Source organism: Talpa occidentalis, unplaced genomic scaffold (assembly GCF_014898055.3).
Source record: "Talpa occidentalis isolate TD23 unplaced genomic scaffold, MPIMG_talOcc4v2.1 talOcc4.7, whole genome shotgun sequence".
Taxonomy (NCBI): domain Eukaryota; kingdom Metazoa; phylum Chordata; class Mammalia; order Eulipotyphla; family Talpidae; genus Talpa; species Talpa occidentalis.
This window is the reverse complement of record NW_023605083.1, coordinates 25,430,325-25,457,733: the sequence shown is the minus strand read 5'-3', so window position 1 is coordinate 25,457,733 and position 27,409 is coordinate 25,430,325. Positions and strand designations below refer to the sequence as shown.

The window sequence follows — 27,409 nt, the reverse complement described above, 5'->3', positions numbered from 1 at the left end:
CAAGTTAGGTCTTTGTCTTAACCTGTATGTTATTAAAAAGACATGTCCTCGGGCTTTCGTGCTATTGTAGATGTTGTGCCAGTCAGGAGGGTCAGATCTTGACTTAAAAAAAATTGCTAGCTAGAATAGGCATTTCTGAATTAGAGTCTATGAGTTGTGGGTTATAGGTATATTGGCTTGGTGAATAAGTATATAGTAAATAATTTAATTTTTTTTTCTTCATGGCCATAGATGGTAAGATACTTAAATCACACACAAATGAACATTGAAGCTTATCCTTCCTTAAAAATGTTACTTATTAAAGATCCTAAAGAGCAAAAGGAAAATGAGTCCTTTGCTACTGGATTTTTTTTTAAAAGATTTATTTATGCATACAAGGGGTACAGGCCAGAGGTGTGGTGGGTGAGAGGATTCACCAGAGACAGAGTGGGGAACAGAACAGGCAGATCGACCGAAGTACACTGCTGAGGGGAGCAGTGGGCGAGTCAGGAGGGGTCTGCTGTGCCATGTGGGTAGCTCCCTGGCCGGTCGGGGATTGAACTCATGCTGCAGAGGCTGCGGGCTGCTTCATAGGTTGCGTCTTAACCCCTAGCGCCACCAGGGATGCCCACTAATGGATTTTTTTTAAGGAAGGCTTTATTGAAATAAGATACTTTCTAGGGAAATCCTAAAGTGTATTTTGCTGTCTCTCTGTGAAGTGGATTTATTCTGGTTTGGAAGAGGGCTCTGATTTTGTAGAGCTCAAGTCTAGTAGTTTGTTTCTGGACTAAAGTTATAATAGTCCTTGATTTAAGAGAGTTGGATTGTTGTCAGGATGATCACATTCATATGATTTGGTCATTAAGACTTCTGAGGAGATGCAAGGAAGGGAGACTAGTCTTGTGAGAAAATAAATAAGAACATCTGTGTACTCTGCACTTTTGCTCTCTACTTACAGCTATCGCCAGAGAAAATGCATGAGGCCATTGCATATTATTGAAGGTTTTGTTTGATGAGACTAGCAGAGATTTGACATTCTTTTTGGACATGATCACAGGCAGATAAGGCTGTGTGGTGGGGATGCCTTTGAAAAGAAGTAGACACAGTCATATTTGGTTTAAAACAAATATGAACGTAAGAAAAAGAAAATCTTTCTTCTCATTGTATCACTTTTAAAGTAAAACCTTCCCTTTTTATAAAAGGGAATGAGTATTACATTTCTTTACCTTCTCCATTGGGAGAAGGTTTGAGGCAGACCAGCCCAGCCAAAAAAGAGTTTCATCAGACATAAATACCAGAAAATCAGACAAAAGAAAAATGGAATCACAGCTATCCTCAGATAAGTCAACAACTTCAACTTATTTTTCTCCTGACATTAGTAGGGGTATTTGTAAACAGTTACACTTTATGAAAAAATGAAGTGAGATGCACTGGTTAAGTCTGAAACATGCTTTACCAAAGTCATGTGGCCCCTTTACTCCACACTGGAGGCCTGGCAAGCTCCTGGCTGTATTTGGGGAGCATTGATTCTAAGGGCAGGTGTATTCCAGCCTGACCTGTTATTGGCATAAATATCCTTGTGTGCCAGAGGGCTTTGGGACTAATGATCCCAGAGCTTTAGTCATAACCCATAGCATAAGCTGTGACTGATGATCCTAAGAGTGTAAATTTCAGCTTCTCCACCCCTTTCCTGAGATAATGTAGAGGCAGATTATTTACCTTATATTAGTGGATACCACTGCAGCAGCTGACTTAACAATACTCCCCTTACTGCTGCCTTTCCTTCTTATGTCGCCTGTCCCTCTCCCTTCAGTGCCCCTGCACCTTCCCAATCCATCACCTGCGCTCAGGCTGTTTCTGGGGAGAACCAGAGATAGTCTGCTCTGTGCCTTGCATATTGACTGCAACCAATAGGGTGCTCAGTAATTGCCAAGTATTCATAATGTGCATAATAATAAAGCAATTATTATTATGCCCCTTTATTTTAGCCCCTTTAGCCAGTAGCTGGCATTTCAGAACCATTTCCTTCACTAAATACTAAATGGTTTTTGAGTTTTTGAAAACTCATTATCTGATGCTGTTGAAATCAGGAAAGCAATAGATGCTTATTTTAAAAAGCAAAACCATGTTGAGTTAAATAAATGAAAGGGTTAATCCTGGCTTCACCTCAGGGACAGCTTATGATATGTGCTTTGCACAACTTGCTTTCCCCCATGTTCAGTAAAAATACCTTGTGAGCATCGGTTTGCATGTGCAGGTGGCATCTGAAAATTTGTGTCTTCTACCATAATACAGTCATATTGTCACTATCAGTTACTCTCTACTATTCACTTAGCAATATACTGTGGGTACTGCTATCATATTCCCCGACTTTCTACCCTCTTTTTTCACTTTTTTAAACACAATGTTGAACTTGCCAGGCATCTAAGGAAATAAAGTTGCTTGTTTTCCATATACTTTTTAGAAGAGATACTGCCTAGATAGACATGTTGAAGTGATTAAATGGTCTTGTGTTTATATTAAGTTAATTTGGGAACTATGTGATAGATCTGATCTGTCACTTATGAACCATAGGCCAAGTGGGTGAAATAATTTCCAAATGGTTTGAGAATATCTCACCTTCAAAATGAAAGATAACAATGGGAGGAAATATTTAGCTAAACTTTTATTATTTAAGTATTCACAAGTTCAGTATGGCCCGTGAGTGTTGGGTCAGTGGTATGTTTTTGCTCTGGTTTCTTTTCAGTGATAATTATCCCTTCTGTTTTGTTACTAGCATCACTGTCACATTTTCTCATATTCCCTATCCCCATCGATGTTCTTCTTTGTTTTCTTCTGTTCTCCTTCTTTGCCATCCTGCTTTTTCTGAAACCCCAGCCCCTGATGTACATCCCTGTGTGAGGACCTGGGTAAGTGCCTGGAGTTCACACCTGCTGACCAGATGCCTTCACTTCCTTAGATACTTTTTACAGCCAGCTTTATTCCTTGTCTTTCTCCTCCTTCTCCCCCTGAGCTTCAGCTTTTTGCTTTTCAACATTACTGGAAATAAGTAAACAAGTGGCCTAAATCCATCTGCTGTGATGCTTTGATTTCCTCTCTGTTATTACTATTTAACAGACTTGGAGACACTCTTTATACCAAATTCTTCCCATTTTTCTTCTGAACATCCTCTTTATGGTAAATTTTGCCTCTTTTCAAGTGCATGCTTTTGACTCTGCAGAAATTAACTTTCCTTTCTCCAAAACTGCAAACACTCATACTTTCTTGCTTGAAGTCATTTGGTTTTTATAAACTCCTGGAAATATTCCTTTCAGGCTGTTGTGAAAATTACTATTCCAGTTTGGGGAGGAATAGACTTTTCCTTTTTCGAACACATGCTCTGTTGCTTGATCCTGGATTGGATTAATGTCAATTCAATAGCTATTTATTGTATTTCTGTTATGTACTAGGCCTCGAGTTGGGTTTCAGTCCTGTGTTCCTTATTTTTATCCAAACTGTGAATTTAACCTTTTTCAGTCTTCTTCCTTCTGTGGTACAACATCATCTATTTCACCTTCCTTCCCTTTCAGTATTCACCCCCCAGTCACTGCTGTACCCTGTCCGTTCCTCTTTTCTCAACTGTCATAGAACTTTCTGGTGTCAACTTTTGAAACTTTCCATAGTTCCATCCTCTCTGATATAGAAAAAAATATTACCAAAGAATAGATCATCAGAGATATTTTAGACAGTCATCCTTTAGACTTTGGATAGACTTCAACACACAACAGGTTTCAAGATTGACTTCAAAGGGTATGTAAAAATAGCTTATATTTCTCCACCTGTGAGCAGGACATCATTTTTCTTTGCAGGCTTTACAAACAGAAATCTCAACTGTTTAAGGCTTTAACTTTTGACTTACAGAGTTTTGTTGATTCTATGGGGTAGTCTTTTTTTTCTTTTCCTTACCTATAAATATATGTATCATATAATAATACTGTATTTAATACAGGTATAGCATATATAGACATGGTATGGATAATAGATGATTACTCATTTCCACACTTTTGAAGACTTTAGGGACAGGTCTGAAAACTCTAAGACATAATGTATTTTAAAGAGGTGTCTGACTGATGTCCTTTAAATGTTTCAGCCCATTGACGGGATGCATGACAAGGGGATTGTAGAAGACATCCACTGTGGATCCATGAAGGGCACCGGTATGCGACCCCCTCACCCAGGCATGGGCCCCCCTCAGAGTCCCATGGATCAGCACAGCCAAGGTTTGTGTCTGCTGAGTATCTGATTTTGGCTGCAATCATTCATACTCTTTTCTTCTCTTCTGTTGGTTAATATAGCTATGAATTCCAAAGAACACAATCAGAGGGAGATTGAATACAACAGGTTTCGTTTCCCTGAAGAAGTTTCTCCCCAGCTCCCATCAATACAACTTTGTGATTTGTATTGGTGACTTTATTGCCAAATTCCTAGTAATTTTACTAGCCAGCATGTCTCAAAGAATTCTGCAAAGTGCTTTATGTACTTTGTGTGGAATCTTTATCATGATCTTATAAGGTAAATTACATCACCCCAGCTTTATAGATGGGGAAGTTAAAGTTCCAAGAACTTACTTTGTTTTCCTAAGTTTACACGTCCAGTAAGTGGAAAGACCAGAGAGTCCAGGTCTGCCTCCCAAAGACAGAATAGATGTCAAGGTAAGATGAGCCACCTGCATCCCTGAGTTGTGAGCTCATGCAGTAACTGTAAGGAGGCTTTTTTCTGGCATTGGAATCACCTGTTATTGCTGGTGGTGGCTGCATTTGTTTCCTAGGGCTGCTGTGACAAATTACATAAACTGAGTGGCTTAACATAAGAGATAATTATTCTTTCACAGTTCTGGATGTTAGAAGTCTGAAATCGAGGAGTTGATAGTGCGGTGTTCTTTTTAAAGTCTTTAAAGGAGAATCCTTCCTAGCCTCTTCCTAGCATCTGGTGATTACTAGCAATCCTTGTAGATCCTCTGTCTTGGTCTCCATATGACATTTTCCCTGTGTGTCTGTCTCTGTGTCCACATTTCCCTGTGCTTAAAAGGACACTGTCATTGGATTAGGGCCTACACTAATCTAGCATGACCTCATCTTAATTAAATTTCCTCTGAAGTTAAAAAAAAGAACCTATTTCTACATAAGGGCACATTCATGAGTACTAGGGGCTAGGGCTTTGATATATCTATGTACAAAACAGTTTGACCCACAATAGTGGCCAAAACAATAAATGGTATGTTACTTTCTGTCCAAGACATAGGAAAGACACCTCAAAGTCTTTTGAAAACAATGTAATCTATTTCATATTCTTTGGAGATTTCAAGATTCCGGGGCGAGGGTTACCTACACTATTTAACACTCTTTGGTAGATATGCTTACTCAAGCCTTTAGTTTATGTTTTGCTCTTATACTCCTTTGTAATTAAATGTGTGTGAGTTATTTTCTACACTCATGATTTTATATTCATCCACCTGAGGGAAGATTTTTGACAGCGAGGATTTAAAGCACTGTATTCAGTTTCATTGTTTTTTAAAATATAAATATAATAAACTAGTTAAAATATTTTATTAAATTATTAAAATCAATAATGAAGACAAATTTTTAATGTAAATAAGTCATGGCAGCATGATCACTAATATTTGAAGAGTTTTTGAATAACACAAACTCTGATCTGAATTTTGATGGCAGGCAGGCAAGTGTTGCAGACGACTCATCAAATCTTGACCATGTCAGAAAATCAGTCTTTGGGATCATCACCAAGACTTTTTAGGAATCAGTGGGAAGAAAAAATTTGACCCATTCTGTGTTCAGAATGGATTAAAACAACACTTCTGGGATTATCCTTTAAATTCTAAAGAGCCAGGTGTGTTCACAGAACTACTGTGGATCTCATTTGTAATACTTGGTAAGTGTCGGTGACATATTCAGTGATTCTCAAAGCCAGGTGTTTGCTCTGTCTGCTCTTAGCTTTGAGGTAGCACTCATAGTGGGACTCTAGGAAAATGCTAAAACAAAACACTTTATTTTTTTTTCCGTTATCCAGGATTTTTTTTTTATTTTCATGCTTTTTAATTCAATAAGAGCATTCTTATTTTTTGATTTATTTTATTTTTATATTCCCCATACAATTGCAACCCCCTGATTTTGACCCCAATCCCTCCTTTCCCCGCGCCCCCAAAGTGTGTCTCTTGTTCATAGTTGTTTTAAAACAAAACACTTTAAATGTACAAATTATAATTGAGAGCAATTACACTTTCATTAATGCTTAAAATTTTTCAACATTGCTTGGTTCCCTTCTTTAGCTTAAGAATGACAACTTTTCTTGGAATCTCCAACAACTGGCATGATATTTAGCACATGACTGGATACTTAGTAAGTTTTGTTCATCTAGAGATGGACTCATGCATTCAAAAGTCAACGATTCTAAATAGATCTTAATTTTTATATAATTTCAGTAAGTTATAATTACTTTGAAATGCAGAGGTCTGCAGTAATGAAATCAGAATGAGCATATAATATTTTTCTCTAAAATAGTAATGTGCATTGTAGGCTGGAGAATGAGTTATTTAAAATATATTTTCGAATAGAGTAGGATTGGCATAATGCAGTCTTATTCTATATAATGATCTGAAAAGAATTAGGACTCTGAAATAGCATGAATCTTTAAAAACCACATTGTAGGAAGCCATTTATAAACACACAGGTACAGAAAGGTGTGGTATTGACTGGAAGACAGCCAGCTTTAACTACCTAGCAACCTATTAGGTTATTTTGAGATACTGGTTGAGAAGCAAAACCATTTCCTTCACTAAATACTGAATGGTGTACCTTATGGCCCTAATGATAACATTGTTTGTTTTTAGTCCATTGTATAGTAAGTCTTCAAAGGCAAGTGTATAATATTTAAAGGGGAGAGGGAATTTAAAGAGAAAATTTATATAAAATTGGCAACTTATAATTTCAAGATTTTTGAAAGGAGAGAGGTGATTGCTTCTCTCTGAGGCAAGGTGAAACAGGGGAGATAATGACCCATGAAGACTAGCGAAGAAAAACTGCCACTTTTTGACTACTTTTGAATGAGCAAGTCCAACCAAATTTCACAAAGAGCACATTCTGCATTAGCGCTGTCACCTTTTACTCAAAAGCGTATTCTCCATCAGGCAATTTCTTTACTCTATTTTCTCAACTAGAGATGGTTACCAAAATATGTTACATTGTTTCATCATTTAGATTCTATTTTTCCTGAATTTTTATAGAATGTTAGTCATGGAGAGGGGGAAAAAAATACCTTTAGGTGAAACATTGTCACATTTTTAATGTCATACTGTGATAGAATGATTCCTGCTAACCTCCCCTATAAATTCTGGAAGGTAACATTTCCCCTTCCCAATTTCTTCTGATCACATAGGTGGTAACATTTTATTATATCGATTAATTCTGGACTTTTTTTTTTATGCTCCTCTTAGTTTCTTTCTTATCAAATTTGAGGTAAAATTATTTTGTATTGATTTTTCATGCGACCAAGTTACTCTTTTCACGGTGTGAATTGTTTTTCCCTGTGTCTCACCTTCCTGACTTTGTCCTGCCCTTCGCTCTTAGTTTAAAAGAACAATGTGATAAACAGTGTTGTTCAGTTTATACTGGATTGTGTAATGTTTTGGGTCATTGTTTTAGGCAGCCTGTGGTTTAACATAGGAAACAATAATTGACAACAAATAGGAGATACTAGAAGGCAAGAGACTTAGCACCCACATTGGCCCTGCTCTGAAAATCTCAATAGCTTTGAGAAAAGTTATTCCCCCTTGTGGTAAATGCTTTTACCACAGGAGTCAGAAAGATGCTTTCATAATGAACAGATACCTTACAATCAAGGAAGAAATGTGAGACTCATTAATAAGGGAGAATGTTCATGAAATTCAGTGTACCTGTACATACTCATAGGCTCTGAATGTTTGTTCTTATAAATTACAACATAATGGAATTTACATTTCCACTAGTCTTGCAAGCTGATTTCAGGGTGTTTCCCTGACTAATTTATACAACCAACTAGAACCCAAATTGCTGCAAGATTTTTATGCTCCCTTATGGAGTACTGATTTGGGGAATAAGAGAGTTAGTTCTTCCATTTCTCTTCAGGGCAGGGTTTTCCTGAACAGAATTCTCCTTCTTACCAGTTGATAGAACAAATCTTATTCTTGTCTAAGGGGATCAGGCTGATTTTATTTTCCTCTCCAAATGGTAATTTGAGATGATAGTCACTGTCACTGATATTTTCTCTATCTTGTGAATGGTGATGGTGAGCCCCCAGTCAGTGACGGTTAGATGTTCTTGGGTCTCTGTGACTCCACATAGATGCTCAGAGCTGCTTGCAGCTCAAACCTAACATAGTTCAAACACACAGCAGATGTCAAATAAACACCTGTGTGATGACCTTTATAATAATTGTGACCTGAGTACAGTTATTAAAAGGTAGGGACTTTTAATCTAATATTTTATATTATGCCATTGGATACCTTTGCCTTGATTGTTAGCACTAATTAATTTCAGATTGTAGTAGGCAATCTCTTTTTGGTTCTCCCTACATCAAGATCAATGATAGGTTTTTCTCAGAATTCTTTGGCCAGAATTCTGTCCAATTCATCTCCTGAAATAAGTTCCTTGAAATTTTCTTCCTTAAGAAAAGTTTTCTTGGGCCTCTCTGGTGGCGCAAGGGGTTAAGTCTCAGCACTATGAAGCTGTCTGCAGCCACTGCAACATGAGTTCAATCCCCAGCCAGGGAGGTGACCCACATGATGCAGCAGACCTTTCCTGTCTCACTTGCTGCTCCCCTCAGCATTGTATCATGGTAGATCGCCCTTTTCTGCTCCCCTACTCTTTCTCTGGTGAATCCTCTAAACCCCTCCACACCTCTGGCCTGCACCCCAGTTCTTGTATGCATAAAAAAATAAATATCTTAAAAACAGTTTTCTTAAATTTCCCTTTTAAATTCCTCATAACCCAAAAAGACTGCTTTCAATTTTATATTATATTGTAAGTGGTTCTAGAAGATTTTTGAAATTTTTAGCCCCTTTATTTTTATGTGAACTGATTACTATTAGACCATGGAAAAAATATATGTGTTGTAAACAGATGAATCTTGGTTAGAAGCCAGTAGCTGCCAGGATCTGATTGTGTGACTTTGGGTTACTTATTTATTCTTTGAACCTCAGTTTTCTGATTAAAAAAAAATGAGATGATAATACATATCTTCTGGGGGTGTTATAAGGACTAGGAGAAATAATGTATACTTCACTTACAGCCATATTCCCATTGCCAATTCTGGGTTCCCACCAGCCTCATAGTCACAGGTCAGAACAACTGCTTTTGGTTTGCCCCGACATGGCAAAGTCTTCCTGGGGACTAATGATCCCAGAGCTTTAGTCATAACCCATAGAATAAGCTGTGACTGATGATCCTAAGAGTGTAAATTTCAGCTTCTCCACCCCTTTCCTGAGATAATGTAGAGACAGATTATTTACCTTATATTAGTGGATACCACTGCAGCAGCTGACTTAACAATACTCCCCTTACTGCTGCCTTTCCTTCTTATGTCGCCTGTCCCTCTCCCTTCAGTGCCCCTGCACCTTCCCAATCCATCACCTGCGCTCAGGCTGTTTCTGGGGAGAACCAGAGATAGTCTGCTCTGTGCCTTGTATATTGACTGCAACCAAGAGGGTGCTCAGTAATTGCCAAGTATTCATAATGTGCATAATAATAAAGCAATTATTATTTGCCATCTCCAGGAAAGAGACTTCACTCCGCATTTCAATATAGTAGATACCTTTGGGCTTTGTCCTCTAGGTTAAGATACTTTTAACATTGAATACTAGCTCCTGGTATCTCCCCTTCAGGAATACAACAGCCACTAACCACTTACCTTCTAGGACACATGGGTTTTGATCACTTGAAATGTATCCAGTCCAAATCAAGATGTGCTCTGACATAGATAAAAAAAAAGGATGTTCCATATCTCTTTAATGATTTTTTTCATTTTGAAATAATATTAAGGGTGTGTTGATTTCAACAAAATAAGTTAAAATTAGTTTTGTCAATTTCTTTTATTTTTAATGTCATTACTCAAAACATTTAAATGGCATATTTTGTAAGTAAAATTTCTATTATATGTAAATATGTAGTTTGTAAAGTCTATGCACTTGAAGTTTCTGTCAGATCTAGAAAATTATCAAAATATTCAGGAGTGCCTTCTCCATCTGTGTCGGGGGGCAGCCTCTGATCTCCTTTTGTGTTTGATTCTAGGTTACATGTCACCACACCCATCTCCATTGGGAGCCCCAGAGCATGTCTCCAGCCCGATGTCTGGAGGAGGCCCGACCCCACCGCAGATGCCGCCGAGCCAGCCAGGGCCCCTCATCCCGGGTGATCCACAGGCGATGAGCCAGCCCAACAGAGGTCCCTCGCCTTTCAGTCCTGTCCAGCTGCATCAGCTGCGAGCTCAGATTTTAGCTTACAAAATGCTGGCCCGGGGCCAGCCCCTCCCTGAAACACTGCAGCTTGCAGTCCAGGGGAAAAGGACGTTGCCTGGCATGCAGCAGCAGCAACAGCAGCCGCCGCCACAGCCACAGCCACAGCCACCGCAGCCAGCGCAGCAGCAGGCCCTTGTTAGCTACAACAGACCATCTGGTAGGTTAATATGCAACCAAATGAATAATGCGATGGTCCAGCTCCGATAAGAGAGACTGCTAACTGCATAGAAGCATGGGTTGGTATAAGCACAGGGCTGACTTAACCTTTTGTTGTATCTCGCTAGCCCCCTTGTCTTACTTCACTTAGTGGGCCAACAGTCTTGCTCTCTTCCTACTTTAGATTCCTCCAGCTATTCTTCTTAACCTTTGGAGACTGGTGCAAGCTGTGGACCTCAGAGAAAAGCACACTCTCCCATGATTTTGCACTCTCTCTCAAATAATTCCAAGTTTGTCAGCAGCCCATCCACACCTCCCAGGTTATGAACCTCTGTACCTAATGTATTCCATTGCCAAAATGTACTTCTTGAATGCACTCACATAGAGCCATTTTACATTTGTCAGTTTATCTATTTCTGTCCCTTTTTCACTGTGAAAAGCATTTGGGGAGACTAATAAGAAGTGTACTTGCAGTAAAATATCAAGGAGAAAATTCAAAACAAAGGAAAACAGAAAAGGTGGATGTCAGGGAGGTCAGGAATGTGGGGGCCACAAGAGTACTCTTGGCCATTGCAGCTGAGCTTCAAAGATGCCTCCAGCTTCCTGGCAGTCAGGAGAGGAGAAGGTCAGGCACTTAATCCTCACCATTCTGAAGAGGGTTGCTTACCAGTTTCTCAGAGGACACGAGCCTTTTCTAGCATGAGAGGATGAAGTTGATTCCCAGGTGGGCTTACTTTTACAATTATTGCTGTTGTTATTATTGTTGTAAGTGTCTATAAGATAGAGACACCAATAGCATTTGTTCATAATAAAGAGAGTAACAGAATCCACATGACCTATTTCCTACAGAACCCAGGATCAAATCTGAAGCTCTGACATTATGTAATGGGTTGAGATGTGATAGACCTTATATAACCTCCTGGTGGTCTGACTTCATGCCCTGAGGGAATTCAGAGATGCAGGGGTCTGTGAACATTGTTTGCTGTGGGAAGGTTTTTGTTAAAAAAACCTTTTGTTAAAAAAATCTCTGGATAAGCAGAGATTCTATATTTCTGTTTCAGCTAGAGCTTTGAATCCCAGGGAATTGAATCCAAGATTATTCCTTGACATTGACCCTCTTCCCTGTAAATGGCTCACTCTCATTTTTGCAAGCCCTGGTATGCCGATCATTGCAAACAATTAGAGTGGGAATCTGGTACGCTTCTGAGGATTTTGGAATTGGACAGTGGCAGAGTGTTCAGATGATTATTACTTTTTAATATTCTACCTTCTGAGTTTATAAATGTTTCTCCTTTGATAACAGAAACTCCAAGAGTTGTTCTACCTTGTAGGATGAAAGTATCTTGTTAATTGTAGATATAGCCTCAGAACTGGGCTTTTAAAGGGGAAGGAAAAAATCATATCATCCTCAGAGTTCTTGTGGCCACCATGGTGCTTTGGAAGTTGGAGGGTCATATGGGACCAAACATAAGGGGCTGAAAAAGTTATATGAGCAAACCATGCAGGAAACGATAGCTTAAACACTTGGTATATTCAAAGATATAAAAACTGTAAGGATCCAGCTCCCAAATAGAAGAAAAAATTATGTATTTCTATGTATGTACGTAGTTTAATGAGTGCCCACCTCATTCGCCACATACCTTTGTATATGTCACACCTCTAGAACAGAGAAATGGGATTCAGACACTGCTATCTGAGTAGGGAACCCATGTCCTTAACCAGTTCTCCATACTGGCTCTGTTACGACAAAACACTCGTGACAAGGGAAAGAATCTGTTCACAAAGTCTGTGTACCAAAATATAAGCATTTTACTACTGTGTGTAAAAAGGAAAAAGTACTCTAGTTCTTCACTTAAAACCCTTTTGCTCAAGTTCTCCACTCCTTGTCAACCTAGTCATCCTGAAATCCCACTTCTCAGAATATGAGGAGTGTTTCCAATATGTTACATGGAAACAACCAGAGAGTGGGTAGTTTAAAGAGGAGGAAACAAAACCTGAACCTCCCAAAGGGTAGTAGGTGGACTTAGTCATGCAGGCAGGCCTCACTATACTATTCAGCTTGTCCTGGGGTGTCACCTTCTCACAGACCTCTGTAAGCAGGGGTATGTTTAAACATGACCTAAACTCGGCAGAAAAAGTTTCCAAAGTATTGTTTAAGAAGGCCAAAAAAAGATTCATTTGAGAAACTTTTTCTCTCAAAGTTCAAATAACAAGATAAGTAAAAAAGGACAACATTTCAGTTGTCTGGACACTTGTACATTATAAGTACTTCACATCCTGATGAATAGAATCCTGGGCATGTTTTCTGGATCATTTCCAGCCAGAAAAGACTCAATTTTTATATTACCCAATGCCAAAACCTACATCTTCCCTCTCTGGGTCCCTGTCATTAGGGAGGACTCATTTATCACTCTGTTCGCGTATAAGACACTGTTCATGTCTTCTATACTTCCAGCATTTGGACTTCGCTAGAAATCAAAGTGTTGGGGCAGTTAGTGTTTTATACCAGAGCAGACAAGCAGGGCATGGGTGAGGCAGAAAGAAGAGACTTCAAATAAAACAGACCCCTTCCGGCTACTGAGAAAGAGTTTACCCCTGACAGTATTGCTGAACTTGTCCCCACATCTCAGATTCATGAAGAGATAACCTTATCTGACAAAGACGTTTTCTTAGCATTTAAGCATGTCATTGTCCTTTAGGACAAGTCAAAATAGGGCAAGACTTTCTTTTTAAAAGTTAAGATTATACTTTGCATATTGTTTATTCCCCTTTCACCCCCTCCTTTTGTTGTTGTTGTTGTTTGTTTGTTTTAAAGTGTCACTGTTTACAAATACCCCTACTAATTTCAAGAGAAAAATAAGTTGAAGTTGTTGACTTATCTGAGGATAGCTGTGATTCCATTTTTCTTTTGTCTGATTTTCTGGTATTCATGTCTGATGAAACTCTTTTGGCTGGGCTGGTCTGCCTCAAACCTTCTCCTGAGTTGTAATTCTCCAAATGTTGGCTATCATGATCGCCGACCCCAGGGAAACTCGATCTGATGGAAGGAATGGTACCTTCATAAATCCCTCTTCAGCCCTTGCCTGCTATGGACTCCACTCAGACCTAACCCACAATTTTTCTTTCCATTTTGATTCATTTTTCCATTTAGACTAAAGTAAAATGAAAAATGGGAACTGAAAACATTTTCTTTCTCTCTCTCTTTTTTTTTTTTTTTTTGGTGGGGAAACACCTTATAGTAGAAAGCAAAAGTGTTACTGCTAATTTTTTTCAGAGCTTGTCCCTCCTTCTCCTTTCCCCTGCTTTTTTTTTTTCAGTTTTCTAAAATTTCTTGGTATGCGCACTTTAAATGCACTTCATTACATTTATGTTTTCAACATGTGGAAACTACTTAAGTCCTTATTTAATGCATAGACCTGTTATTTGCATAAATATCCTCGTGTGCCAGAGGGCAAAGTGGGAGCTCAGAACCTGCATGAGACTTTTTAGTATTTTAGCAAGTTTGCTTCCCTGGTTCTAAAAATCAGGCCTCTCCCCTCTTTGGATTCCCTTCAGGGGTGCCAAGGCACACTTCTGTCTTCACTTTTAAGGTGAGGACCGAAGGGGAAAGCAGACACATCTTGTGCTTCTGACAATTAAGCTTAAATTGTTTATGTTGGAGAGGGAGTAGGAGATAAGCTAAAGAATGTGATTTGTCTTCCATTTGAAGATATCAGGGAGAGGTCTTATCATTTAGCAGACCACCAGTGTCTGTTGTAGAGGAGATGATTTCTGTTGATAAAGAGCAGATCCAATTTGGCAGCCCAGCTCTACAAGCCGCCTAAGGGACAAGCATAAAACCTAATGAATAGGTACTTACCTTCTGAGCATATGCCAAATTGCAAGCAAGCACATTCAGTTCCCTCGTCTCAGTAAACAGAAGTTTTTATATCATCTGTTGGAGGGAGAAGATAGACCCCATGCACGAGAAAATGAACTTTCACTTTGCTAATAAGTGACTCTGATAGCAAGTTAGCAGGAAGAACATGGCAAGCCAAGATTTATCTCTATGTCTGAGTTGCATTGAATTTAGTTGCATTCAAAATATTTTGAAGTTTGCAATAGACGAGTTACTCCTTTAGTGACAAGCAAATACAGTATCAACTTTGCTAAAAAAAAAAAAAAATTTTTTTTTTTTTTTGCCATGGAGTTTTTCTATAAAGCTGAGTATTACATTTCTTTACCTTCCTATCTTTCATGGCAATAAAAAAGATAAGAACTGATGGTTGAGCATGTAGCCTCATTGAATCCTCACTGCTACCCCATTGAATCCTCACTGCTACCTATAATGTAAGAACTGGCATTATCCCTGTTCTACAGATGAGGAAACTGAGGCACAGAGTTAAGTCACTTGCTCGAGCTCATGCAACCATTAGATGATAGAGCTGAGATGAAACACATCCATTCTAGAAAGGTACAGAATGTTGAGACATATTTGTTTATTTCATAGCCAATTGTAGTACTTTTAAATTGGAAATTTCAATATGTAAGTCCATGTTTGGGTCTCTCTCTGCTTCTCAATTTTAAGGGTTAATCAGCCAGACAAGTTTTTACAGGTATTGATTTAGGAAGGTTCTATTGATACGTAGCTCTGTGTGTATATCAAATCTAGTTCAGAGTCATAGGCTAAAAATGACTAGATTTGGAACAAGGGTTAAGAGACAAGTTCTGGATTAAATGTGGTTTTTAAAAGTGGCGACTTCACTATGCCTCTAGGAGTGGGCATGGACTTCTGTATCAGCATTGTCAGGCAGTTAAAGAAGAGAGCACCCTGAATAAATGAAAAGTGCAGCACTGCCATGGCTTTTGTTGACAAATTACTTAAATTTAAAACATGAATTTTCTTTTTATTAAAGATGGTAGGTTTTGCAGGGCTTCAATGTGTTAAATTCATTACTTAGCATTCTTATGCCCTTAAGCCAAGTCTTCAAATATTTGATATTTGATTCTACCACTTTCTTGAGCTTATTAAAGAAATTCATAGAATCATGGAAAAATAAAATAAATGTTAGAAATCTGTATCACCTCTGTTTTGGCTGAAGCACACCAATAGCAACCCAAATGAAAACTCTACCCTATTTTGAGGACCTCTAGGGAAAAAAAACATTGTAAAATGTCCCTCTTTAACTCATTCCAATGCTTAGCAGTTCCGAAAGTTAGTGTTTAGAAATTAAATTTCTTGTATAGAGAGGAAACACTTTAAATATAAAATATTATGGAAAAATTATGCATATGTAAAAGGCCACCCATTCAGAAAAAAAAATCACACAGCATGTAGCTGAAAAGAACCTCATGATGGCACATTTACAATACCTAAAAAAAAAAAAAAAAAGCACATTTTTATCCTGAGAATTTTTCTCAACCCCTAGAACCAGGGCTACAGATTACCCCAAGAAGTCTTATCTAGTTCTATATCTTTCGGAAATTTCAGAAATAGGGGGAAAATAATACGTACACATGCAAATGTACACACAAACACATACGCACTCACATATACACACTAGTTTCCTAAGCAATTTGTTCTAATTCTTCACATTCTTCCTGTCAAAATGTTTGGGTACAGCTATCTTTGCATTGTTATTTAAGCCAATTTAAAAAGGTGTTTGCTGGAAATTGAATAAATGTGTCCAATTTTTCATAATGTATGTCTTTGTATGGTTAATTATTGTCACTCTGATGTGTATAGACTGGTATTTTTGTTACCATTTAAAAATTTTAATTTTTCTTAGAAAGGATATACAGAATACTTGGGAGAATGCCTATTAGAGGTTTCAACATCTGCTGACTGAGATTATTACTAACTCACCTGGTAGCAGTACTAATTTATTTATAATTTTAAAGTAAATAAAAATTCACCTAGGAAAAGAGATGGGACACTTCTTATTTTAGGTCCATACCTAGCAGTTAATTTAAACTTCTCAAATTTAAGGTAAAAAGTTGCTTTAAGTTATTAAATGCATTTGATAAATTTGATGATTGCACATCCCTTTGTTCTGAAATGGGAAATTTCAGGGAAAATGCTCCCCGGAAATTAGTATTTGCTAATTTTATTAAGTGGAATGAGCAGATATTTTTCCACTAGATTGAATGTTTTTAGAAATACTTTTAATATGTAGTGAAAAAAAATGAAGTGAGATGCACTGGTTAAGTCTGAAACATGCTTTACAAAAGTCATGTGCCCCCTTTACTCCACATCGGAGGCCTGGCAAGCTCCTGGCTGTATTTGGGGAGCATTGATTCTAAGGGCAGGTGTATTCCAGCCCGAGCTGGAGGTTTTCCTAAAGGAACTTGCCCTGCAGTTTGCAAAATGAAATTTTAAGGTCACATCCAAGCTGCATCTGTTATGCAACTACCTTAATTTTTGAACTGGGAATGCACCTATAACGCTTTCTAAAACCCACTGTAGACCCACTTTAAAAGCCAGTCATGTATTCCTACCAATTTATTACAGAAGAGTCATTTTTGGACCATTTTCATCAGTGTTCACTAGTGAATGCTTTTCCCTAATGTCGATAGATGCCAGATTCTTTTTTTTTTTTAATTTCTTTCTCCTTAATCTGCACCCCACCCCTACCCCTTCTCCTTTCCCTGCCTTCCTTAGATCTTCCTCCCCTACTTTTTTCTTAAGAAATTTGGTTGTCTCCAACATTGGGCCCCAGGGGGGCGGCCGGCAGGCCTGGGGTGGCCACAGGGCAACCTGTTGTCCCGGCTGCCAATGTCGATCTTGTCTCACAGGCCCAGGGCCGGAGCTGAGCAGCCAGAGCACCCCGCAGAAGCTGCCGGTGCCCACGCCCAGTGGCCGGCCTTCGCCCGCGCCCCCCGCAGCAGCGCAGCCGCCCGCAGCCGCGGTGCCTGGGCCCTCCGTGCCGCAGCCTGCCCCTGGGCAGCCCTCGCCCATCCTTCAGCTGCAGCAGAAGCAGAGCCGGATCAGCCCCATTCAGAAACCACAAGGTCTGGACCCCGTGGAGATTCTGCAGGAGCGAGAATATAGGTAATGCATCCCACCAGGGAGGTGTTAAGTACCGTGTTCTTGCACGTATCTCCAAGCCTAGGGGGTGTGGTGTCTCCGTGTTCTGGCCGTTCTTTTCTATGGGACAAGGGAAAAAAAAAAACTAAGGAAAGTTGCAGAGGCTGAAGCTCATGTAATGAGAATGGTTTCAGAACAAAATTGCAAAAAAAGTGTTTGCCATTGCGGTGGAAGAGGGGGACCCTCTGATGGATATGGGTTGACAGGACTGTGATTTTTCACTCATTTAATAAGAAAAATTTTATCAACCCCTATGACACGCCAGACCCTGTTTTAGGCACTTGATCTTTGTCAAGATCAAGAGCCCAGCCCAGAGTTCTCATGAATCTCAGAAAGTGATTGTTTCACACTTAGAAAACGCTGTGCCTTGTTCTGCTTTGTTAGTTTGTCCTCAAGTGATGACCTTGAGCTGGTTGGATATTGAATATACTGTATTGGCCTGACCTTCAGGCTCATAACACATCTCATGATACTAAACCATGTTTCAGAGCTTGGTATAATACAATTTTTGTTCTAATTCAAGCAGTTTTGGCCTATGGCTTCATTCAACTTTAGGAGTAAGCCTTGTCTAAGTGTCTTCACATGAGCTTCTTATTTAAACTCATACTCCAGAAAGTCAAATTTCACCTGATTGGCACATTAGTTAAATCAGGGATTGGCAAATCTTTTCTGTAAAGGGCCAGGTGGATAGTAATGCATTTTATGATTTGCCAGGCTCTACAATCTCTGTCACTGCTGTGTTCTGATAAAAACCATATTGACAAGAACAGGGATGGAGTTTGGCCTGCAGGCTGTCGTTAGCAGGCTTCTTTTTTTTTTTTTTAAGAGTTAGTTATTTATGCATACAAGAACGGGGGTACAGGCCAGAGGTGCAGGTGGTGAGAAGATCCACCAGAGACGGAATGGAGAGCAGAACAGGCAGATAGACTGAAATACACAGCTGAGGGGAGCAGAGGGTGAGGCAGGAGAGGTCTGCTGTGCCATGTGGGCTTCTCCCTGGCCGGGGATCGAACTCGTGCTGCGGTGGCTGCAGTTAGCTTCATAGGTTGCGTCTTAACCCCTTGTGCCACCAGGGAGGCCCACATTAGCAGACTCTTGATGTAAATAGTTAATGTGACCCAAAGAAGGAAATCCAAAAAGTCAAGATGAAAGACTTAAAATTATGATAAAGTGAAGATCGTGATTTCTGGAGTTAGCCAGAAAGGATGCTGTGCTACTTACTAGCTATATTACTTTGTTCAACTTCTGTTTTCTGTGATTCAGTTTCATTTCCTCATATATTAAAAGGTATTTTTGGTAGCTCTTGTAGGGGAAGAATAAAGTGATTCAAAGGCATTCAAAAAATATTCGCTGTCATTATTTCCCTAACATAATTTAATTTAAAAGAAAATTCATTGAGTCTAAAAATTACAGGGAATGTAAAGAAATAACATCTAGGCTCCCTTTGAAAAACACCACCTTAGTCTTTATTGGAAAATACATGGCTTGTTTGTTATTGGATTAAAATACTAAGTTATCAGCTTGGAGTTACTCTGAAAGAGAAGCAGTAACTTGCCATTAAACGTGTATTGTTTTTTGGATGAAGTGTATAGCTTATTCTCATTACTATGACTAATCATTAAGAGCTTTTTTGTTGCTGTTGCCAACATTTCATGTATATAGGGCTCTAGATATACTCATTATCAATTGATATTTCAGGGTGTATAGGCCAGTTCTGTTGGGTGAATAATTACTGTATGTTATAAAGTCAAATGTTAGTACAGTATACTCATGTGGGATAGAGAAAATGTTTTCATATGCAGTTCTATATGTTGTTATTGAATAAGAAAAGTCATAAGTATTTTTTGAGACAGTAAATAAGGTACAAGGATATCATTTAATTACTCTTGAATTCTGACTTCCTAAGCGCTAACATGATTTTCCTACCCTGAAGGTACAGAGCTACCAATACCTTTGTTAATTCATGTCAACTCTTTCCCTAAATTCTCTTTACCTAAAAATCCATCTGAACATGTCTTCCTTATCAGCATGTGTGTGTGTATGAATGTGTGCGCGCGCGCGTGTGTGTATTGATGGACTCCTAAGGTTTTTTTTTATTATTTTTACTAGAATTTTAATTACAGCTCTTTCATGTAATGAATTCATTTTAGCAACTATTTCAGAGGATCTTAATGAATGATCTCCCAAAGTATACAGTATTTAATAGTACTGTTGGGAGTGTTGCAGTATGTGAGAAGCTTTAGTTCTCCACCTATGTCTACCTAGCTAGCTATCATCTATCCGTCTAATCTTTTAAATTTTAGACATTGCAGAATGGGTAGATTTGCTATTTTTCATGTTATTATTATTATTTGATAAATGTCTCCTCTTCTGTAAAGCTGCTGGGCTTTTGAAATGGTTAATCTGGCAACCCCATGTCCAAAATGCTGGTGAGTCTTTGACCTAGATTTTTCTATGGCCAACTAGAGCAGAAGCATGGATTTGTAGTGGCAGTATTGTGGGGGCATCTTTTATCTTTTGTTATGAAGCACTCTGTGTTGTGTCTATATGAAAGTAAATTGCTCAACTGCTGAAATTATTTGAATTTATTTTTAAAATGGATAGATTAAGTCCCTCAGGGCTTTGTTAAAAAAAAAAAAAAAAAAGAAACCTTTCCTTTTATCCTGCTTTGATAGAGTGACTTACTAATTTTTATCAGAACTGGAAGGGTTCTTTATCTTCTGATTGAGGATTTCGGTAAGTTGTGTTGTTTTTTTTTAAATCTCTTTTGCAGTTTCATAAACTTAGTTTGAGCAATGATCACCTGTCAGAAATTCTCTAACAGATGTTAATTTCTTTGGCCATTGTAATATCACTTACCTTGTCTATGAAAATTGAAAGGAAATTGTCAGACTCATAAGTTTTTAAAGTCACTTGACTGCTTTTCCTTGTTCATCATAAAATCAGAATTTTGACAAATTGACCTTCTTTATTCAGTGATAGCATAAATAAGTTTCTGCATATGAATCCTTTGCCTCAGATCTGTGCAAGCTCTCCATTTAAATTGGAGTCTTTCTTTTTGACCATCTTTCTCTGATGATGGAACTTTATTGCTTTTCTCTGTAGTGTCAGAGAAATATTTCCAGTGCTTTTTTTTTTTAAATGTCTTTTCAAGACACTTTCTTTGCCCTGTCCATATACCTAACTTTACTTTTTCCATTGAGAGTTAGATGTTTGATCAAGAGTACTCCAGGAATTGTCATGGGAGCATGTGAACCAATCCCACAAATATTTTTATGGGACATGTATATCAAAAGTACTCCAGGAATTGTCATGGGAGCATGTGAACTAAATCCCACAAATATTTTCAAGGGACATGTATTTTACATTCAAAGAAATTATTTGCAAAGAGTACCTTTGAGCTGTGTCAGCCCTTGTGATGTCAAATCAGGATTTCATATAAATAGTAGCCTACCTCTAGGTCTCTGGAAGTAAGCCCAGTCTGCTGGCCATGTTTTCATTCTGTCCAAATCTCCCCTGAAACCTGAAGATTCCTTCTTGAAATTTACTAAGGGCTGCTTTATCAGCAGAGTTACAAAAAGTCAGTCTTCCTCTCTCTCTTTTTAAAAGTGTCACTCAGCTCCTTGAAGGAACAAAATGCCCCAGTGTCATTTTCTGTTCAAATAACTCTCCTACAGGAATCATAAACTTCTCCTCTGGACCTGAACAAATATCTGTTGCCTTTAATGGAACTCTTTTTCTTGCCAGAAAAGTAACCCCTCTTGATTTACTGTTCAATCTGTATGAAAAACCTGAGTGACCTAATTCTGCTTCAATTTTCTGTACTCGTGAGGACACTAAATGAGTCTCCTGCAGTTAGGCGGTATTACATCTGTTGTTGTTTCTGGAAATTTAGAATCCTGAATCTCTTTATCGGACTACCTGCTGAATCCCATTGATGGGAAGATGAAATTGTCTGGAGAAGAGCATTATTTAAAATGAAGATTTCTATTAGCAGCAACAACAACAACAAAAAGATAATTTTCTACGTTAAAGAAGAACCCTTTGCACCTTTGCTGTACCTCCCTCCTCCTATTACCCCCCTCCATGTATGTTGAATCAAATGCATACAGTTTTACTATGGAAACTACCCTTCCTCGTCTTCATGGTTTGCACATTTGCACTTTATACTTCTTATCTCCTTTTCATGAAAGAGAGATTCTTTTGTGCTGGGGATTCTGAGATTCACTGACAAATGACTAGGTCCTTTGCAGAAGCAGTTATTTGGGGAAGGAGTGCACCCCCTTCCATGCCAGTGTTCCCATTCAGTGCTCCCTCTCCTCCCTCTCCTCCAAGTCCCCATTCCTCCTCCCACTTCCCTGCTCTAGTCCTCAACTCCCATCTGCCCATTGGGAGTTAATCTGTGATTTAATCTCCACACTGTCAGCTCAGTGTCCTAAAATTATTTATTTAGTCCTAGTTCCATAGTCCTTCAGAAGATTAAAGGAAAAAATCAGCTATTCCATTAGTTTAGCACCTGACCCACATTGTCAAAGAGACTAAACTAGAATACCAAAGGAGTGTTTGTGTTCTAGGACATTTAAATGTGAAAAGTCTGCAATAAATCTAAAATTGAGTAAGAATAATAACCAAATCATTGACTATCACTCACCCTACTATAATATTTAATTTTCTGCTAATATGGCCTTGTTCTGCAAAAGCAATATTGTTTCTTTTAAGTTTTTATATTTATATATTTTTTAAGAATCTATACTAGACTTGTCTCTTAATGTCTTAATTTTTAGAATGTATTATCTCTTGCTGTAGTTAGAGATTTTTGGCTATGTTGATATTTAAGAAGTTGAACTGGATAAATGATGCAGGTATTTGTTTCACATGCTTAAAAGAAAAGAAACACACCAACCAAAATAACAAATTTTGATTATAAATAGTAAAAGGAATATAGAAAAAAAAACTGGGAGAGTCTACAATTTTACCAAAAGGGAGAAATGATTTAAGTTTACTATTGGCATTTGACCCACCAAAAGCAATATACAGATTCAACACTATTCCAATAAAAATCTCAATGACATTCTTCAAGGAAATAGAACAAATACTGATGAATTTCATATGGAACCACAAAAAAACCATGAACATCGTTTTAGCTAAAGTCCTACCGATGAAAACCACAAAAAAACCATGAACATCGTTTTAGCTAAAGTCCTACCGATGAAAACAAAGGAGAAAGGAAGTACCACACTTCCAAACTTAAGCTAAACTACAAAGCCATAATAATTAAAACAGTTTGGTGTTGGAACAAAAACAGACACACAGACCCATGGAACTGAATAGAAAGCCAGAAATAAAACCACACTTATATGGACAACTGATCTTTGACAATGGAGCAAAGAATATGCAATGTAACACGGACAGTTTGTTCAATAAATGGTGCTGGGAAAACTGGACCACCACATGCAAAAAAATGAAACTACACCACTACCTTTCACCATGCACAAAAATCAACTCAAAATGGATAAAAGAACTGAACATAAGACCTGAAACCATAAAATATATAGAAGAAAATGTAGGTAAAACACTACAAGACATACATCACAATAACGTCTTTAAAGGCTCATCACCCAAAGCAAAGAAAGTCAAGGAAAACATAAACAGCTGGGATTACATCAAACTGAAAAGCTTCTGCACAGAAAAAGAGACATTAACCAAAACAGAGAGACACCCCACTGATTGGGAAAAAATATTTGCACTCCAGTGAACTGATAAGGGACTGATCACAAAGATATACAAAGAACTCACAGGACTCAAAAAAAAAAATAATAATAATAAATGATCCAGTCAAGAAATGGGCAGAAGAACTTAAAAGACATTTCTCCAAAGAAGAAATGCAAATGGCCAACAGACATACGAAAATAGGTTCAATTTATAATCCCTTATAATCAGGGAAATGCAAATTAAAACCACATTAAGATATCACCTTGCACCAGTAAGAATGACACATATCAAAAAAACAAGCAACAACAAATGTTGGCGAGGATGTGGTGAAAAAGGAACTCTCCTACATTGCTGGTGGGAGTGCAAACTGGTCCAACCACTATGGAAAGCTGTCTGGAGGTTCTTCAGTCTACTGAAAATGGAGCTACCATATGGCCTGGCAATTCCACTACTACGGATCTACCCAAAGGACACAAAAACATTGGTTCAAAAGAACACCTGTACCCTTATGTTTATTTCAGCACTATTGACAATAGGTAAAACCTGGAAACAACCCAAATGCCCAAAAATAGATGACTGGATCAAAAAGATGTGCTATATATACACAATGGAATATTATTCAGCAATCAAAAAAGATAAACTCATGCCATTCACAGCAACATGGATGGAGCTAGAAGGAATTACGCTCAGTGAAATAAGCCAGAAGGAAAAAGAAAAATATCAGATGGTTTCACTTATAGCAGGAATATAGGGAAACCAAATAAGACATCAGTGTAAAAAAATAATAACAGTACAAAACACAAGGCAAAAACGGACGATTATAAATCAGAGTCATACTGCAGGGGAGGAGGAGGGAGAGGGATCAGAGGGAGGGAGGGAGGAGCACAGGGGACTGAGGTGATGGTGCACGGGTGCATTGGCAAAGGAAACCCTATGGGAACTACACCTGAGGGGGTGGGGGGAAGCAAATATTGTTTAAAAATGAACAATGATGTAAAAATAAAAAAATTAATATAAAAAAAGTTTACTATTGGCATTTGCATTAACAAACATTTTTATGCTGCTTGGCTAAGCCACTGAAAAGTGCTGTTATTTGTATGGGTAGGCAGAGTTGAAATAACAGCCTGGTAACAATGATACTACTAGTAATAACACATTTTGATGGTAAATTGCTTAGTAAATTAGAATTAACAACATTTATCTACCAAATAAAACAGGTATCTGTCATAATATTATTTTTAGTGAAGACAATGAAAAATGATACATTTCTTACTATATAATTTTTTAAGTTTTGAAAAAGATGTTTTTTTCATTTCTTTTTCAAAGCAAATAAGTAGTTTTATTGAAGAGAGCAGTCATTTTGCTATTTGGGTGTATGAAGTATTGATATTAAGATACTTTGTAGCATCTAAGCCACAAAAGGTCTTACTATGCAGAATCATAAGAACTGATAGTATTAGTTTTTAACAAAATCTTTAATTATCAACTTTCAGGACTGAGTTTCAGGAATGTTCTCATTATAATGTATGTTTTTAACTGTCTGCAGTATCATTGGCAGTGGTTTTGGTGTCTGGCAAATGAGGGTTCCAATCTCTAGTCCCTCCTCTGTTAGCTCTGTGTCTGTTTGTACATCAGATCTCCAAACTTCAGTTTTCTCCTCAGTAAAGTGGAACCGCTATAGCATTTCCCTTGTGGGGTGTGTGTGTGTGTGTGTGTGTGTGTGTGTGTGTGTGTGTGTGTGTGTGTGTGTGTGTGTGTTTAAGTAAAGCGGGAGGAAGAGAAATAATTAAATAAGATTATGTATTAAATGTACCTAACTTAGTGCAATGTTAGTCTTGCTTTTTTTATTACTATCCTTTCTTTGTTGAAGATTGTTTAAGACAGTTTTGCCCCAAGTTGAGAGCGAGATCATTCTAAAAATAGATTTAAAGAGCACATAATTATTTATAAGAATAGGATCCAGGTGAACTCTAAAACCCAGAGTTTATATGGATAACAGTAATAGTAGTCTGAATGGATAAAGAAAAATGTCTTTTATTTTCAGCATTTATTATGAGGAAGTCCTCGCAGTAATATTTTTTATGGTTTCTAAAATGAGAATCCCCAGCCATCCTTTTCTAAAAACTCTTCATTTTTAAATAGTTTACTTTACTCTTTACTACTGCTCCAAACCTGATTTTTAAAATTGCCAAATTTGCCTTTTCTTTTCTCAACTATGTACTGCTCGTAGAGGAAGTGGTTGTGGTTGGCAGGGCTCTCTCTGAATGTTTTGGGGTTGGCTGATTTCTGTGGCCTCAGCACCTAAAACTGCTCTTATTCACTCAGCTCTATGGGCCTTCGTCAGCAGCATCTTGGGAAGGAGGGCAAATGGCCTCCTCACTGCCGTAGGATACAGCTAGAAGTTAGAAAACTTTGTCTTCTCAGCTATGTGCTCTGGCTGGCTGAGCATTTGGGAGCCAGTCAGATTTTCCTGCCTCTCATTTTCTCTCTCCATTCAGAGGGAGCAATGGTGCTTGTTTTACCTCCTAGAGAGTCATGAGCCTTCCTTGATGGGTGTGAGAAAGAGGTTATGTAGAAAACCCGAGAGTTCACGAACACACAGCACCTGTCTGCACTAATGCAAAGGTAGCTTTTCTCTGCTTAACATCACAAAATTTGGTTGGGTAACAGAAATTGGCTCTCAGTGTCTAGAATATGTTTTACCATGAACTTAAGTCTAAGATGGTTGTTGATCATTTAAGACAAAGTTATCATGTATATTTCTAAATTCCCCCCCCCCTTCCTCCATTTTATTATCTCCTTTAGACTTCAGGCTCGCATAGCTCATAGGATACAAGAACTGGAAAATCTACCTGGCTCTTTGCCACCAGATTTACGAACCAAAGCAACTGTGGAACTGAAAGCACTTCGGTTACTCAATTTCCAGCGTCAGGTAATACCTTTTGCCCAGCGAATATGAGGTATAGGAAATAAATATAACTGTTCCAGAGGGTGTTCCTTAAATCTCATCTTTATTATTATAAAGATATAAACTAAGTGGTATAGTGTATCTTTTAAATCACCAGGGAACTGAAAGTAATGAAGATAAACTGCTTATTTCTCCATTTTTTTTCCTGTAGATCAGAGACTTTTTTTCCTCCTATGTTATGGTTTACAAAGTCAGAAGTATGGTATTTTGTTACCATATGGATAAAACCTTGAGAACAAATGGGGTAGTTAGTGTTTGCCTTTAGGCTTCCAAGGAAAGAGGTGGTAGATCACAACTTGTAAGCACAAATGTAAAACTAGTCATGGCTATGAAAATAATTTAAGCGAATGTGATAATCTTGCTACTGAATTAATAATGTATCATTTATAGAAATACAGAAAGCTGTTCTGTAACCATCTATTTATTCTCCGAAACCTGAGTTTGGGGCATTTGATCACAATAGGCCACATATTGACTAATCAGTTGATTATTATCTATTGTTCTGCTATGTTTCTTAGCAGTTGCTGATTAATAAAAGCTAACACAAAGATCTATTTTATAATTGCTAGGTCAGTAGACAAGTAGAATGAAGTAGAGCTAATTTTCACTTTGGTGTGTTTTGTCTTGTGGACCAAGTGTTCTGCAGACTGCCTCACTTAACCAAAAGGAAAAGAAATGCTTCACTGCCAGTCAGATGGGTTTGTTTGGTTAAGGTCTCGGGGCATGCAAAAATGAATTATTAATGAATGAAAGTAGTTTTGAAGTATTGAATTGCATGACTTGGTCTGTTTGAGGATGTGACTAAAATCACAAGACCACCCCACTTGCTATTGTCATATGAACTTGGGAGTATACTTGCCTTATTAGTTATAACATCATAAGAAGGCATCAGTGATGACTGGGTGCTACTAGGTCATAGATTGTGAGAGTAAATTAGAATTTAACTTAAAAGAGAAAAAGAAAAGAAAATTCTTTTGAGTGCTAT

At 38.0% G+C, this 27,409-nt stretch overlaps 1 protein-coding gene across 6 annotated transcripts in view; it reads left to right on the top strand.

Annotated features, from left to right (window-relative positions):
- SMARCA2 (SWI/SNF related, matrix associated, actin dependent regulator of chromatin, subfamily a, member 2) overlaps window positions 1-27,409 on the top strand; it is a 209,659-nt gene that overhangs the window by 42,008 nt on the left and 140,242 nt on the right. For 5 of the 6 annotated variants that reach the window (XM_054689093.1, XM_054689094.1, XM_037491951.2 and 2 more), the window contains exons 3-6: window positions 4,109-4,238; window positions 10,296-10,679; window positions 17,453-17,708; window positions 26,262-26,388. In XM_054689093.1, the coding sequence (XP_054545068.1) occupies window positions 4,109-4,238; window positions 10,296-10,679; window positions 17,453-17,708; window positions 26,262-26,388 (897 nt within the window). Of the gene's footprint in view, window positions 1-3,589; window positions 3,769-4,108; window positions 4,239-10,295; window positions 10,680-17,452; window positions 17,709-26,261; window positions 26,389-27,409 lie in introns of those variants that run through there. The other variant, XM_037491950.2, reaches the window with a different exon arrangement.